The 17,426-nt window shown below is 41.9% G+C and overlaps 1 protein-coding gene across 1 annotated transcript in view; it reads left to right on the forward strand.

Annotated features, from left to right (window-relative positions):
- Positions 1-17,008, forward strand: part of LOC106580879 (transmembrane protein 255B) — a 31,792-nt gene extending 14,784 nt beyond the window's left edge. The window contains exons 5-9 of the mRNA XM_014162403.2: positions 4,462-4,542; positions 4,741-4,826; positions 9,953-10,112; positions 13,993-14,109; positions 16,496-17,008. Coding sequence (XP_014017878.1) covers positions 4,462-4,542; positions 4,741-4,826; positions 9,953-10,112; positions 13,993-14,109; positions 16,496-16,642 — 591 coding nt within the window. The 3' untranslated portion in view covers positions 16,643-17,008. The remainder of the gene's footprint in view (positions 1-4,461; positions 4,543-4,740; positions 4,827-9,952; positions 10,113-13,992; positions 14,110-16,495) is intronic.
- Positions 17,009-17,426: the final 418 nt, after the last annotated feature.

A 17,426-nucleotide genomic window follows, 5' to 3' on the forward strand; every position in this document is an offset into this window, starting at 1 on the left:
GTCAACCATTTTGAAAAGAAGGTTGACGATATCCGATCCTCGTTTGCTAAGTCAAACGACACCGCTGGTCCTGCTCACACTGCCCTACCCTGTGCTTTGACCTCTTTCTCCCCTCTCTCTCCAGATGAAATCTCGCGTCTTGTGACGGCCGGCCGCCCAACAACCTGCCCACTTGACCCTATCCCCTCCTCTCTTCTCCAGACCATTTCCGGAGACCTTCTCCCCTACCTCACCTCGCTCATCAACTCATCCTTGACCGCTGGCTACGTCCCTTCCGTCTTCAAGAGAGCGAGAGTTGCACCCCTTCTGAAAAAAACCTACACTCGATCCCTCCGATGTCAACAACTACAGACCAGTATCCCTTCTTTCTTTTCTCTCCAAAACTCTTGAACGTGCCGTCCTTGGCCAGCTCTCCTGCTATCTCTCTCAGAATGACCTTCTTGATCCTAATCAGTCAGGTTTCAAGACTGGGCATTCAACTGAGACTGCTCTTCTCTGTGTCACGGAGGCTCTCCGCACTGCTAAAGCTAACTCTCTCTCCTCTGCTCTCATCCTTCTAGACCTATCTGCTGCCTTTGATACTGTGAACCATCAGATCCTCCTCTCCACCCTCTCCGAGTTGGGCATCTCCGGCGCGGCCCACGCTTGGATTGCGTCCTACCTGACAGGTCGCTCCTACCAGGTGGTGTGGCGAGAATCTGTCTCCGCACCATGCGGTCTCACCACTGGTGTCCCCCAGGGCTCTGTTCTAGGCCCTCTCCTATTCTCGCTATACACCAAGTCACTTGGCTCTGTCATATCCTCACATGGTCTCTCCTATCATTGCTATGCAGACGACACACAATTAATCTTCTCCTTTCCCCCTTCTGATAACCAGGCGGCGAATCGCATCTCTGCATGTCTGTCAGACATATCAGTGTGGATGACGGATCACCACCTCAAGCTGAACCTCGGCAAGACGGAGCTGCTCTTCCTCCCGGGGAAGGACTGCCCGTTCCATGATCTCGCCATCACGGTTGACAACTCCCTTGTGTCCTCCTCCCAGAGTGCTAAGAACCTTGGCGTGATCCTGGACAACACCCTGTCGTTCTCCACTAACATCAAGGCGGTGACCCGATCCTGTAGGTTCATGCTCTACAACATTCGCAGAGTACGACCCTGCCTCACACAGGAAGCGGCGCAGGTCCTAATCCAGGCACTTGTCATCTCCCGTCTGGATTACTGCAACTCGCTGTTGGCTGGGCTCCCTGCCAGTGCCATTAAACCCCTACAACTCATCCAGAACGCCGCAGCCCGTCTGGTGTTCAACCTTCCCAAGTTCTCTCACGTCACCCCGCTCCTCCGCTCTCTCCACTGGCTTCCAGTTGATGCTCGCATCCGCTACAAGACCATGGTGATTGCCTACGGAGCTGTGAAGGGAACGGCACCTCCATACCTTCAGGCTCTGATCAGGCCCTACACCCAAACAAGGGCACTGCGTTCATCCACCTCTGGCCTGCTGGCCCCCCTACCTCTGAGGAAGCACAGTTCCCGCTCAGCCCAGTCAAAACTGTTCGCTGCTCTGGCACCCCAATGGTGGAACAAGCTCCCTCACGACGCCAGGACAGCGGAGTCAATCACCACCTTCCGGAGACACCTGAAACCCCACCTCTTTAAGGAATACCTAGGATAGGATAAAGTAATCCTTCTAACCCCCCCCCTTAAAAGATTTAGATGCACTATTGTAAAGTGGTTGTTCCACTGGATATCATAAGGTGAATGCACCAATTTGTAAGTCGCTCTGGATAAGAGCGTCTGCTAAATGACTTAAATGTAAATGTAAATGTAAATGTCATGAGAGAGAGTCCTCTCCCATTTCAATGTGTTAACCCAACCGAAAATTTCACACAAGATCGAATGTTCCGTTTGCCATCCATAGCACAATATAACTTCAATACTTGCAATAAACTTTAAACACATTTACATTTCAAAGTGGATCAATACATGGCTACACAATGACATTGCAATATAATATTAATGTGTACATTTCGAGGGAAATGCCAAGATGCAAATGACCCATGGTCCAGAATTGTGCCTACGTCTGTCTGTCTGTCTGTCTGTCTGTCTGTCTGTCTGTCTGTCTGTCTGTCTGTCTGTCTGTCTGTCTGTCTGTCTGTCTGTCTGTCTGTCTGTCTGTCTGTCTGTCTGTCTGTCTGTCTGTCTGTCTGTCTGTCTGTCTGTCTGTCTGATTGTACAGGGCATCTGTGTCTGTGTTAGTATGTAGTGGAAGGAGGGCTTGGAAACCCAGCAAGCAATTTATTTGATTAGACCATTGATCACAAAGCTTCAGCTAGGAATGTTTGCCTCTATCAAAACCCTATTAAAAACATTTACAGAAACAGAGAAAGAATTGTAAAATTCAAAGCACCAATAACACCTCCAAATGAACAAAGTTTGTCGATATGCCATGTATTATGTGTCTAAGTGAGGGTTTTCTAATGCTTTTTTCTATGCAATGTTTAATTATGTAAATTCTGCATTTCTTCTGTTTTTCTCTAAACTGTGAGCAAGAATGAATATAGTCAAAGCAGGCAGAAGTAAGTCTTTGGGTATAGCAGCCTGGTCTCATAGACTAGACGTAACATAATATGCTAGCTTTTGTCACAGAAACATTACAATGCAGTGTACAGGTGCAGGATCTTAATTTGAGCATATTTGCTACAGCAGAAAGGTAATCCTGCAGCAAAAGGAAATGTAAATTATTATGTGGATTAGACAACATTGTTGTGGGGGTTAATACATTTTTCATAAGAGAAAATTAAGTCTGAAATTTAAAAGTGGAAATTGCACTACAAGTTTTACATTTACTGCTTTCAGGAAAGTTCTCCTGCAACTGGGTGATCAAATGAACATCCTTCATCTGTATGCATTCGGTACTTACAAATGTCAATAACAGAGTTGACTTGACTAGTTCCAACGTAGTGTCCAACGTAGTGTCCAACTAGTTGATATACTTATCTACAGTATGTGTTAAACAGCGTAGTACACAACTACTATCTGTTTACAATGCCTTAGCAAAACCTGCAAAATTTATAACATATACTGTATATATATTTTACATCCATCTTCTGGTTCCAGTATATACTCAGTGGTGGAAAAAGTACCCAATTGTCATATTTGAGTAAAATTATGGATACCTTAATAGAAAGTTACTCAAGTAAAAGTGAAAGTCACCTGGTAAAATACTACTTGAATAAAAGTCTAAAAGTATTTGGTTCTAAATATTCTTTAGTAACAAAAGTAAATGTAATTGCTAAAATATACTTAAGCATCAAAAGTAAAAGTATAAATTATTTGAATTTTTTATATTAATCCAAGCAGACGGTACCATTTTCTTGTTTTTAAAATGTACGGATAGCCAGGGGCACACTCCAACACTGAGACATAATTTACAAATGATGTATTTGTGTTTAGTGAGTCCAGATCAGAGGCAATAGGGATGACCATGTGTTGTCTTGATAAGTGTGTGAATTAGACCGTTTTCCTGTCCTGCTAAGCATTCAAAATGTAACGACTACTTTTGGGTGTCAGGGAAAATGTATGGAGTAAAAATTACATTATTTTCTTTAGGAATGTAGTGAAGTAAAAGTCAAAGTTGTCAAAAATATAAATAGTAAAGTACAGATACCCCCCAAAAACGACTTAAGTAGTACTTTAAAGTATTTTTACTTAAGTACTTTACACCACTGTATACACTGAGTGTTCAAAACATTAAGAACACCTTCCTAATATTGAGTTACACTCCCGTTTGCCCTCAGAGCAGCCTCAATTCGTCAGGGCATGGACTCTACAGGGTGTCAAAAGCTTTCCACAGGGATGCTGGCCCATGTTGACTCCAATGCTTCCCATAGTTGTATCACTGGATGTCCTTTGGGTCGTGATACACACGGGAAACTGTTAAGAGTGGAAAAACCCAGCAGCGTTGCAGTTTTTGACACACTCAAACCGGTGCACCTGGAACCTACTACCATACCCCATTCAAACGCACTTAAATCTTTTGTCTTGCCCATTCCCTCTCTGAATAGCACACAATCCATGTCTCAATTGTCTCAAGGCTTACAAATTCTTCTTTAACCTGCCTCCTCCCCTTCATCTACACTGATCGAAGTGGATTTAACAGGAGACATCAATAAGGGATCATAGCTTTCATCTGGATTCACCTGGTCAGTCTATGTCATGGAAAGAGCAGGTGTTCCTAATGTTTAGTACACTTAGTGTATATATATTTTACACCTGTCATCTGTTTTATAGGAGAACTTTACAATGCCAGAACGATATGGAGTCTAATTCGCAAATGCTATTCAAAAGGGATGTGCTGGAATTGGATGGAGTCATTGCAGCTGTGTTTAAACCATACAACTGCAGTCTATTCAATTCACTCATGCATTACGATATCATGACTCTCTGTCTGTCCCACACCAGGATGTCCGTCCTCTGAAAGCAGGGAGATGCCAGTTTTACACAAGTGGAAACAGCTACATCTATGAGAATTACTATGCCTCTGTAAGTACAACTGCACGCATAGCAATATGACTTACTGTGTTAGCTATCCTGTCCAATTCTGAAAATATGTGTAGTACCTACTGTCTGGCAGGGGGAAAATACATTTTAAGGGAGGGGTCTATCACCTTTGACTAATCTCTGCTTGTACTGTACCTGTCACTCAATACTGTTGATTAGAGTGTATGCCTCCTCTTGTAGGTGCCATGCCAGGGTCTCACGGAGTCATGTACTATGAAGGTACGCAGTGGGACCTGCTACTGCTGCGACCTTTATGACTGTGCCAAGTGAGTCAAAGATACACATACATTAAAGGTCCATCATGTAGCTTTGTGTACGACCCAACAGATTTCTCATTGAAAGCAAGTCTGATAAGCCGCAGATCCAACCGGTAATAATCTAACTAACTTTAATAATCTAACTAAAATAACTTTATATACAGTATATGTGGTAACTCACCCCTCACATCAGCAATGTGTAGAACCCACCCACCTGTCTGATGCTTGGAAGGCATTTTGTGCCAGAATGCTCTTCACACATTAGCTATCACGATGATAAGGTATGGAGTGATTGTGCCATATTTAAGCTGAAGTAGGCTCAGACTAGCGCTGAGTGTTTCCTAGCCAGGTCAAATGGTGTACAGACCAACTCGTCTCACTTCCCTCATGAGCCATCATTCGCTGCTCCTTGGTAAGCGAATGCTCCTACTACCTGTCTTTCTTTCACTTGTTGACCGGTGTTTTGGCTCACTGCTCTGCAATTTACTGCTTGCTTCTACAGCACCAAGTTGGTAATCTCCGGGTCCTATAGTGTATGTGCAGGCAGGATCCATACAGTGAGAAAGTCCTCTGCTTTCTCTCTGTTTTCCGTACTGGTGTGTGACTCAGGTTTGTGTTGCTTGTGTGTTTGACATTTCACAGGCCGTGCTTGTTTCGGGAAGCAGGGTGCGGGCTGTATTTGCAAACCCAATGTAGTTTATAGCAAACCTTTAGTAAATTCCTGTCAAGAAGAGAGACACGGAAGTCCAGTTAGCCTATCTATCTTACCTAGCCTGTAGTTTCAAGTGAAGGTTTCTAACGAACGGTTTAAATGCTGCAGAAGCTGTGTTTATTTTGCTCTATTCTGGGACATTGTGGACTGTCCGGACTTTCAATGCAGCAACTGTTTGCTCGCGGAGGACTACAGAGGCGAAGTGGCTACTCTTAGCAAACAAGTAGCGATCTTACACAAGCTACTGGGGAATCCACGTCCGCCTACTTTCTCTTTCTCTTCTACTCCAGTAGCTGGACGCCGCTCTGACCTGATGGGAGTGTCGCCGCCGTGTCGTCTTTCCATAACCGACTGGCCGGTGCTATGCAGGGATCCCCCCTCTGACTTAGTAGGATGCTTATGGATGACTTAGTAGATGTTCCTATTGTTGACCCTGCCAACCAGCCATGAACCAGCCATGGAGACATGACACTTGCCGTGGAAGTCGAAAGCAGCGGCCTTTGGTAATTGAGGCCTCCTTGGCGCTGGGAAGCCCTGACCGGTTATAGACTTCAAACAGCTTCACCGCCCTGGATCCATAGGTTCCGCTGCCTACTGACTACTGCAGTTCCTTGGGTGTAAACTTTGTAGCCAACTTTTAAACCTTTTGGAAGCAGAGGATGCTCTATAAGGAGGATGGGATCCACCCTAATCATTTGGGTGCCTGGATCCTGTCCAAACACTAAAAAGCAGTGCTGAGGCAATGACTGATCAAATCAAGCTCCTCAAAGGTATTTACTCCCATTAAATCAAAGCGATATCATTCTGCCACAATTTCCCATGTTGATAGGGTATTGTAAATAGTCATTCTATGCCTGTTAATTTCATTTCCATTGATAGCTCTGTTAGCTCCCATAAGGAACCCACTGTTGTTAGCCCAACCTATGCTATTAATATTTTTATATCAAGCTATCGTTTTGCTACATGTGCTAATAACCATAGGGGTATTGTCAATAGGAGTCCTGTGCACATTTACCAGATTTCTGCTATTAGCTCTGCTACTTTGAATCCAATCAATAAGCCTTTTGTGGCTAGCTCATCCAGTTCTATTGACTCTTGTGTCCCCATGGATACTGCTGCTGTTTTCAAATCTCGCAGAGGACTGTTATATATAAATGTGCGAAGGCTGATGTCTAAACTGGACTTTCTGGATGTCTGGGTGCATGACACTAGCCCTGACATTCTGGTTATCTCAGAGACCTGGCTGAATAATTTCATTATGGATAAGGACGTTGCCATTGCGGACTACAACATTTTCAGATGTGATAGACCAGAAAAGGAGGGAGGGGCGGCTATTTATGTAAGATCTTCTCTTATGGCATCATGCTCTCTTAGAAATTAACAATGTCTACACTGTATTTCTGATGAATTTTATGTTATTTTAATGGACAAAAAATGTGCTTTTCTAAAAGAAAAATTAAGGAAATTTCTAAGTGACCCCAAACTTTTGAACGGTAGTGTATATTGGGAGTAGTGCCTTTCCTCAGCCACAGTGTGTTATATGTGCAAAAGTACTATCTCACAGCTCGATGAAACCTTCACTCTTGCACAGACATTTAGAAACAAAACATGCCAATTTGAAAAATACGCCACGGGAGTTTTTTGAGCGAGAATTAAGACGACTTTCGAGTAGTAAGACATGTATAAAAGCAACCGATACCATTAATAAGAAGGGGCTAGAAGAGTCTTATATGGTGAGCTACCGAGTGGCTAGGACAGGCAAGCCCCGTACTATTGTGGAGGACTTAATTCTTCCTGCTGCCACGGATATGGCTGGGACAATGCTGGGGGAAAAGGACCAAAAAACTATACAGACAATTCCTTCATCAAACAACACTGTTTCACGACACATCATTGACATGGCAGGAGATCTACTATCCCAATAGTGCAAAAGTTGACCTATTCTGTACGAGAAATAAATATTCCAAACATAGTCTGGGACAGTTGTGGGATGCGATAGATCCCAAATGAATACAACCACTAGCATAAAAAATGTGGCTGACGCAACAGATCAGAACATTTAGCTTAAAATGTTGATGAACTATTAGTCTATTCCTTCACATTATAAGCACAGCATTGTGCATATGGCAGTAGGCTATAAGCGCCAATGTTCCAAAATGCAATCAATTAGTGGGAAAACACCATTCTCAAAAGTGACTGCAAATGCGACTATGCATGTAATGCGTTTATTATAAAGGTGCATTTTTATGGTGAAAATGTACTTCCCCAAACTTGAAACTCACGCGCTGCTTATGTATGCCGGTTAGGCTCTACACCCGTTGTAAACCAGATTAATGTGCTTAATGTTAAGAAGTTATTTGGCCACTTTAGCTGTGATACAAACCTTATCAAAACATATAGGCCTATGGGCTAGGCTACATGAGGTGTGCGAATATGAATTGAAAAAATTGCAAAAGAAAGGCATGCGTTGTTTCTTGCCTTACTGCACACTAGCTGGGCATCATTCACAAGTGATAGCTTAATATTGTCACCCATCAAACTGTTCTTGATTTAACCTTGTCTTTACATATACTAAATAATATATGTGTGAAATTTGTTTTGATTTAGAATGGGCCATTACTATGCACCTGTCTCGAAACAGGGGCAGAGGCAAAAATACATGTCATCTATGCACTTAAATAGCGAATGGAGGACGCTTTTCCAGTGGTTCATTTTCATTCCAGCCAGGTAGGCTATATACCTGTTGTAAAGAGAAGCAATTTGTTTAATATTAGGAAGTTGAGAAATAAATATAGTAAGCCTATAGAAAGCTGATGGGATCCACCTCTTTTTAATAGAGGCCATCACTCTGTTTTCTCACGCAACTGCATAGCCTATAGAAATGTTGTGTAACATGAGCTCATAGGCTCTGATGAAGTGTTTGATTCGATTTTCAATTACATTTGTATTGATGTCAGAGTGATTAGAGGGACAATAGAGTCCAGTTAGTATGTTTGGTAGGCTACTAATGACCATCAGCAGCATCAGAGCTTGGAGAAGCCTAATTACCGTGACTAAACGGTCACATGGAATTTGACTGCCGTCATGACTCGTGAACGCCAGTGGGGCGGTAATATGTCACAGTAACAGCACTAGTTGGGCCTCTTTGTATGTAAGGAGAGAGCAATATTTTCATGTGTTTATCTACAAAGCACTCATGCAGAAACTTGTTATGTATCTATCATCATTAATTCAATTTAAACTTACAAATTACCAAACCCAGTCTCAGGCTTGGATAACACTGGAGGCCCCTTCGGTCTCCACAGAGTTGGGGAAAGCTGATTTTAGTTTTTGTTGTGCCCTTTATGTGGAACAACTTACAGAGCTCTCTGAAATGAAATGCTCTGGGGCCTCATTTATATAACGGACTAACAATCAATGTTGATCTGAACTATGACTTATGCAGAAAAGCATGTATAAGTAGTTATTTATAAAACCTTACTTTGACGTGGAAATTATCTTATCTCTACTCAAAGTCTAGACTTGACGTAAGTGATTCTCCTGCTGGTTATGTATGGATATTCTTTTCTTCCCTTGCAGTTTAAGGTCAGACCATTTCTTTTTCACATCAGCCACAGTTCTGTCTTGCTGCCCCACCTCGTTCACTGCAGCGGTGTCACACTCCTAAGCTACCTGTTTGGCTTTGTTTGTCAACCCACTATTTAGTCCACCGAATAATACATGTTGCCTGTCTTGAATCTCCTCTACCATCGCCGTGATCTCGTCTTCCAAAAAGTTAGATTTTCTCTTTTGGTCCATGGCTATTCCTGACTAAACCCTCATTTGTGCTAACATTCTATAAGGGGAAAGCGCTGATTGTAAGGCACGTTCAGGTGCCGTCAATTCTAAGTTAAATAGAGATTTATAGATCACAGGTGCGTAAATGAACAAATGGGCTTCTTAGAAGCTGCGTAAGCAAGGTTTTTCATGCTCAGTATGTTTTAGGAATCCAACGTAAGCACACTGTCGGAAATTATCTTACAAACTTCAAGTATAAACTTACAAACTTACAAACTTCAAGTATAAATCTAAGAACATTTTTATAAACGAGGCCCCTGGTCTCACTTGGTCCGTTCAGACTAATGACCAGAGACCTCCATGTTGATAAATGTGTGTTTTTCTTAATATGTTTTGTAATTTTGTATATTGTATCTGAAAAAGAGACCCTAGTCTCAGTATGACTTACCTGTCAAAATATAGGTTAAATAAAAATAAATGGTCTGTGAGTACTCTTGGTCCTGCCCAACTCATTTCATACTAGCTTAATAGTATAGCTTTATAAAGTAGTATAACGTTATTCTATGAATGCCATATTAATAGCATAAATATAATAATATTGTTATAGGATTTGTTGTTAGTGACGTTCTGTTGTCCTGTCTTGTAGTGGGGGCTACATGAACAACTACTATGAGTTTGTGGGTGTGCGGAGCTGCGGGGAAGTGCTGTCCCTGTACGTGTTGATATGGGTGCTGACCAGCCTCAACCTGGTGGCCTTCTTCCTGGGTATCGTGACCACCGCCGTGCTGGGAAGCATCAAGGACCAGGTGAGAGAGACAGGCTGTGGCTAAAAGTACACGCTAATGAACTTGTGCAATGCTTAAAGGTTTGTGGTGTATAATCAGGAGTCTTAATCAGTACTTGCAGTTAAATCATATCCATGTTTTATTCCATATTGTATTAAACCTGGGGAAAAGGGATTGGGAAAATGAATCAAAATCAAGTGGCATTCTCTTGCCTTGCAGGCCTGCTCCTGCCCATTCCAAACATTCTTCTCAGTAGCCCACAGGTGTGTGGCAACAGCTCATAATGAGCGGTGTTGGGTGCGGGACACGGCCCGCCTGTAGTGGAGCTCTCCACTGCCGTGGTGCTGAACCATCAGCGCCTTTCTCCTGCACTGGCTAACTGTAGCTGTCCATGGTTCTGAAATACTTTGGCGTGTTATTTATATAGGTACATCCCTCGGGCTCACAGGTTAATATTGGACTTGATTCAATTCGTAGCGCTGAAGGTCTGAGCTGTAGCTCAATTGAAATTTAAAGGTAATTTTCGATTGAGCCGACATACTGTATTAAGCGTTTACCATAAATGCAGTCTCTGCGAACGCGGGAACATTGCCTTTAAATTTCTATCGCGCTGTAGCGCAGGTCTTCAGCTCTACAGATTGAATCAAGGGTATACTGTTATTCATTATAGGGACATTTTAGGGAAATTACACTCCAAATTCAAAGTTTCTCAGATGTTCTCAGGTTGTGTAGATCCAGCTATGTGCCTCCTCAACCTGAAATGAATGGAAAACATAAGCACAACAAATCTGGAAGTTACATTTATTTATTTTTATTTAACCTTAATTTAACTAGGCAAGTCAGTTAAGAACAAATTCTTATTTCCAATGACGGCTTAACCCAGACGATGCTGGGCCAATTGTGTGCTGTCCTATGGGACTCCCAATCCCTGCTGGTTGTGATACAGCCTGGAATTGAACCAGGGCCTGTAGTGATGCCTCTAGCACTGAGATGCAGTGCCTTAGACCGCTGCGCCACTTGGGAGCCCAGAGTGCTTATCTTTTCCATTTGATCAAGCTGAATCTACAAAACAGATGACCTGGGACATGGACTTATCCCAATAGAAGACCTCTGAGATCTGAAAACACAACTCACTTTAAGTGCACTATGTGTTTGAAGCCGTGAGTTGTGTTTTCAGCCCTATTCCCTATTATAGTGCACAACTTATGACCCGAGCAATGAAGGATCTAGAGTATGGGTTCCTTTAACCTCTTGGGGCTAGGTGGGACGCTAGCGTGCCACCCGTGGTGCACTCCATCAACAGCAGGTGCATTTCAAGAGCGGCAAATTTGAATCCAAATAAATGTCAAAATTCAAATTTTTCAAAAATACAACTATTTTACACCATTTGAAAGATAAACATCTCCTTAATCTAACCACGTTTTACGATTTCAAAAAGGTTTTACGGCGAAAGCATAAATTTAGAGTATGTTAGGACAGTACATTTACAAGAGTTGTGTGTAATGTTTTGTCAAGTCAAAGACAGGGTCACCAAAACCATAAAACCAGCTAAAATGATGCACTAACCTTTTACAATCTCCATCAGATGACACTCCTAGGACATTATGTTAGACAATGCATGCATTTTTAGTTCTATCAAGTTCATATTTATATCCAAAAACAGCGTTTTACTATGGCATTGATGTTGAGGAAATCGTTTCCCTCCAATAACCGGCAGTCAAGTCAGCGTAACAAATTAAATAATTAAAATTAGAAAACATTGGTAAAATATTATATTGTCATTTAAAGAATTATAGATTTACATCTCTTGAACGCAATCAACTTGCCAGATTTAAAAATAACCTTACTGGGAAATCACACTTTGCAATAATCTGAGCACTGCGCCCAGAAAAATACGTGCGTTGCGATACAGACTAGACGTCATGTTGGGGAGATCTAAAATCGAAAATACCATGTAAATAATCCATTACCTTTGATTCTCTTCATCAGATGTCACTTCCAGGTATCACAGGTCCATAACGAATGTAGTTTTGTTCAAAAAAGCTCATCATTTATGTCCAAAAATCTCCGTCTCGTTAGCACATGATGTAAGCCAGCCGTACTTCTCGTCATGAACGAGGGGAAAAAATATATTTCCGTTCGTTCAAACATGTCAAACGTTGTATAGCATAAATCATTAGGGCCTTTTTTAACCAGAACATGAATAATATTCAAGGTGGACGAATGCATACTCTTTTATAACGTATTGGAACGAGGGTACCCAACATGAACTCGCGCGCCAGGTGTCTAATGGGACATCATCGTTCCATGGCTCTTGTTCGGTCAGATCTCCCTCCAGAAGACTCAAAACACTTTGTAAAGGCTGGTGACATCTAGTGGAAGCAATAGGAAGTGCCAAAATATTCCTAAACCCCTGTGTTTTTCAATGGGATAGGTTTAAAGTCAATACAACACATCAGGTATCCACTTCCTGTCAGAAAATGTCTCAGGGTTTTGCCTGCCAAATGAGTTCTGTTATACTCACAGACACCATTCAAACAGTTTTGGAAACTTTAGAGTGTTTTCTATCCATATATAATAAGTATATGCATATTCTAGTTACTGGGTAGGATTAGTAACCAGATTAAATCGGGTACATTTTTTTTATCCAGACGTGCAAATGCTGCCCCCTAGACCCAACAGGTTAAGTGAGTGGAGGCGAATTGCATAACTGTTGCTTGATTGCACCTATAGTGCTATTGATGAGACTGGTATTGATACAGTAGAGTACAGTGAGTCCATACAAGGTGTTCTGTATCTAGCTGTGTTCCAGAGGAGTGGAGGTGAAGCCTCTGTCGAGGACGAACACAGCAAGAGATAGGAGTTGTGGAGAGTAGCAGAGGTATCAAATTACAGACAATCTCCCAGATGATGTATCAGGATGACTCCTATGGACATATGGTGTCAAGATGGAACCGTGTGAGCCAGTAGGGGTGTGGGCCGGGAAGCCGTTAAACTTTACAAGACCTTCTTCTGCTATCATTGTTCTTCTGCTATGAAATCGTCCAAATACTGTCAGTGTTGGTTTTAGCCTGCCTGGAGTGCCAGATGTGCAGGGTTTACAGTTTTGGAACTATTTTATCAGTCCATTAAGCCAGGCAAGCTCAATCAAGCACAGGTCAAGTATTTACAATTATTTAAAATAGTTTTTGAACCCAGGTCTATCTGCTATCATATCTGAGCAAAGCTTTGAAGGAGTGGATGGGGGTTGGGAAAGGCTTAAACCTTTCTGATGATAAAATCGAATACAAAAGTGCGTCTTTTAGTTTCCCGGCAATCCAGATTAGAAATGTCACGACTCACTTAAGAGGAAAGAAAGATATCTCTCTGGCGATCATCCTATGTTAAATGTCCCCAGCAGAACCAGAACAGCTAACCGGCCCTGATTATATTAGAAGAAGGAGCTTATGTTCTGTGTTGCGGCACGATAGAGCTGGGAGACACAGCAGGGCATAGCCCAGGAAGACACACATCAACGTCAGAGATAATTGTTTCTTGGAAATCTGAGCTCTTCCCTTCCACCCCAGGATCCCCCCAACCCTTCATGTCTTATCCAAACAACACGGCATCGCTATAATTCTCTCTCCCCACCACTTCTGTTTGATGAGCAGCGTGTCAGGGTGTGTGTGTATGTGTGTGTGTGAACAAGCGGTTGTTTGTGCGTTTGTTTTGGAGGGGTCATCCATTTGGCAGACTGCTGATGCCAGGCCAGGTGACAATATCATTTCAGATATCCAGCACAACCCTTAATGTGTGTTTGTGTTTGAGAATATTTCAGAATACACACAAGAGGATCACAACACATTTCACAACATTCCAAAATGTGTTTGTGTGTGTCTCTCTTTGTGTATGTGTTTGACAGAGGAGCAACTCAGTGACCCGGTTGTCATCTCATCTCTCAGAGGGGGGATGTCTTTCCTCCCCCACTGCCCCCCTGCTGATGGACAACACCAACAAAGGACACCAACACCTCTACCCGGTCAGTCACATACACACACACACTCGTAATTCTGTTTGCTCACACCCTCCACTCCTGTTAGTATTGGAACAGATAAGAGCAAAACCCACTGGGTAAGTGTCAAAGCAAACATCTCTTACAGATATTGAATACATAAAAAACTACATCCACATGAAATGCATGATAAACACACCATGAAACCTATTTATTGCAAAACACAACGATAAAATTGCTGCTTCCACTGAATCTTCAGTGTTGAAGTGACTGTTACTGTAATAAGGGTGTCCCTATCCCTAACCCTGCTTGCCTACCCACACAGGTAAGGCTCATGACCCACATTTGCTGTTTCCATATAATGAATCTGACCCATTTCTCTGCTATGATTTTACTAGATCAATTAAGCCCAAGACTGAAGCGGAGGTTGTAGAAATAAATCATTGCCGTCCCGGATAAACCTTGTATCTCCATGTAACCTTTCAGATTTTTTTTTCAAGCGAATGACTACTTTCAATGTGTGTCAAAAAAAAAACAGAAACAAAAACGTGCAGTGAAAGTTTAATGACTTTAAGACCAATCAAAGTCACTCCAAACACCTTGTGAATATCCGTGACTATATGGTAATAGATCTGAAAATATATTTAACAAATCAGTTTATGAAAAGTTTCATTTTTGGAGATAGAGGGTTCTATTTTAATAAATCTAATGCAATGGTAAATCTGGCAGTAGCATTATAAGTTTGGGGGTGTGTCTGAATGTATTTTATTATTTTCACAATCAGAATTATGGGCGCAGTAGATAACGGTGGCGCGAGTTTTGGTAAATAAACAAGTTGTGGGTGTGTCGAGGCTTGGCCACTCACTGGCCATTCAGGAAAAAAATTGAATGTCCAATATAAAGAAAAAACGGGAATGTCTGTTGACTTAACCAATTGCATTATTGCTAAGACCAGCTTTTGGTGAGTCTTAAATATCACCAGGAGCGCTGCTTGAAATTGGCACATTGGTGCACGTTTTAAGGACACACCTCAAATATCTCCACGCCTCCCACCTCAGAGCAAGCAAGCTAATATAAGACAGGTAAAATACCAACACTGGTGCAAGGGTTGGAAAATAGAGCATGTGTTTGACACTAGCTCCGCCTTAACACCAGCCGAAAATAAAGCCTGCCAAGGTTTTTCCAGGATGCCAAAGATGTACAGTGCATTTGGAAAGTGTTCAGACCCCTTGACATTTTCCACATTTTGTTACGATACATCCTTATTCTAAAATGGATGAAAACATTTTTTTCCCCTCATCAATCTACACACAAAGCAAAAACAGATTTTTTGAAATGTTTGCAAATGTATAAAAAAAAAAACAGATATCACATTTACATAAGTATTCAGACCGTTTAATCAGTACTTTGTTGAAGCACCTTTGGCAGTGATTACAGCCTCGAGTCATCTTTGGTATGACGCTACAAGCTTGGCACATGTGTATTTGGGGAGTTTCTCCCATTCTTCTCTGCATATCAAATTGTATTTGTCACATGCGCCGAATACAACAGGCGTAGACCTTATAGTGAAATGCTTACTTACAAGCCCTTTTTATTTTATTTTATCCATTTTAGATTAAGGCTGTAACGTAACAAAATGTGGAAAAAGTGAAGGGGTCTGAATACTTTCCGAATGCACTATATTTCAACAGCAACCTCTGTTTCGGTCTTGAGCTCAAGTAGTCCTGTTACTGGTAATTGGTCTTGTAAAACCCCAGGGGAGAGAAAGGGGTGAGATACTGTACATTGGATGGAAACTCACAGATGTTCTGGGAGGACTCAGCTCCCTCTACCATCCCATATTGCCCTGCTGCCCTCCCCTCCTCTGCCCACCGTCTGCCTTACCCTCTGTATTAAAACCCAGCTTTACAACTACTGGCTGCTAGAAAGAAAGAAAGCACCAAGTAGCCCTTGTAGACCATGCCAGGTTCATGCATCCAACAAGAACACTGTCCAACCAATAAACCCCCAGAAAACAAGAACTTGTCTGAGAAACATTAGGCCTACCTCCATTTGGAATCTATTTTATTTGGAATCTTTTAAACTTTTTTTTTTCATATCCATTTTCCACTCAAACAGGTGATGTTCAAAGCCTGCTGTTTGTAATTATTCCCAAGTTTAGTGTAGTTACAAATATAACAATATTGTTTTCCCTCAAATTAAGATTTGTTTGTATTGGCATCTATTTATTTGGCATCTATTAAGTTTATTTGCTTATCCACTCAAACTGGTCATGGTTTTCAATTCAAAATATTTTTGTAACTATTCTTTACCTAGAAGTAGAGTGTAGTTATAAATGGAACAAATTAGCAAATGGAACAATACTGATTAGCTGAATCCAACTAAGCTTTGTGTTTTCTGTTCTGTCTTTCAGAGAGCCTCCTTATACTTTGCCCCAGCGGCGGGGAAGGAGTTCCCCCAGAGTGATCCATCAGAACCCCTCCGTCCGGACCCCAACCCCCCTCCCTTCGCCCCGCTCTATAACCTGCTGCCCTACAAACCACAGAGCTTTTCTGTCTGAATGAACCTCCCTATTCCAGCGTTCCGCTGCCAAATTGTCATACAACTAGGGCCAGGAGTTTCCGCCAGGCACTCCTGGCCCTAGACATGACAGTCACAAGACATCCAGGGGGATCCGTATTTTGGAGTTTATTTTAGAATAGTTGTTGGGTATGGTGTAAAATGTCTGTATATGAAATGTAAATATGTTGACCTATTTCAAATTATTTGTCAATTTGTTTTTGTCTTGTGATGTGCATTCTACAAACGAGTGAAAAGGCTAGTTATTTAAGACCTTTTGTGAAATGTATGGTTTGACAAAATAAATGTACTTTTTATACTACATCTTAAACTCAACTGTATCTGCTAATAAAGTAATAACAAGTAATGTTAGTTAAGTATTTTTTTTCTGATTAACTAATGGACCGACTGCCATACTGTTCTAGGTTCTGCCGTGCTACCCACTGACACTCATATTCATTAGAGATGCTGCTTGATGTTGCCTGCCTGGCCTCTTCATTGCCGCAACATTGTTTACCTTTATTTCATTAGGGCCCAAAACTAATTTAGTAATAAGAACTTTGTTCTTTCTTCGAGCCCAATAGGCATAGAGGGGGATGTGTACGGAACTATCAAGCTCGTAGCCAGACAATGCATACCTCATAAACTGAAACTTCTGTGTTTTTTCTTCCTTCTTTAGACATGTTGTTTGCAATGTGCTTCCCCTGGTTGCAGAAACACAAGAAGGTACAGAGCTGAGACAATTCTCCAAAATTCCCCAAGATGTCCCCTCCAATTGACAGACA

The sequence above is a fragment of the Salmo salar genome, chromosome ssa20, assembly GCF_905237065.1.
Source record: "Salmo salar chromosome ssa20, Ssal_v3.1, whole genome shotgun sequence".
Classification (NCBI taxonomy): domain Eukaryota; kingdom Metazoa; phylum Chordata; class Actinopteri; order Salmoniformes; family Salmonidae; genus Salmo; species Salmo salar.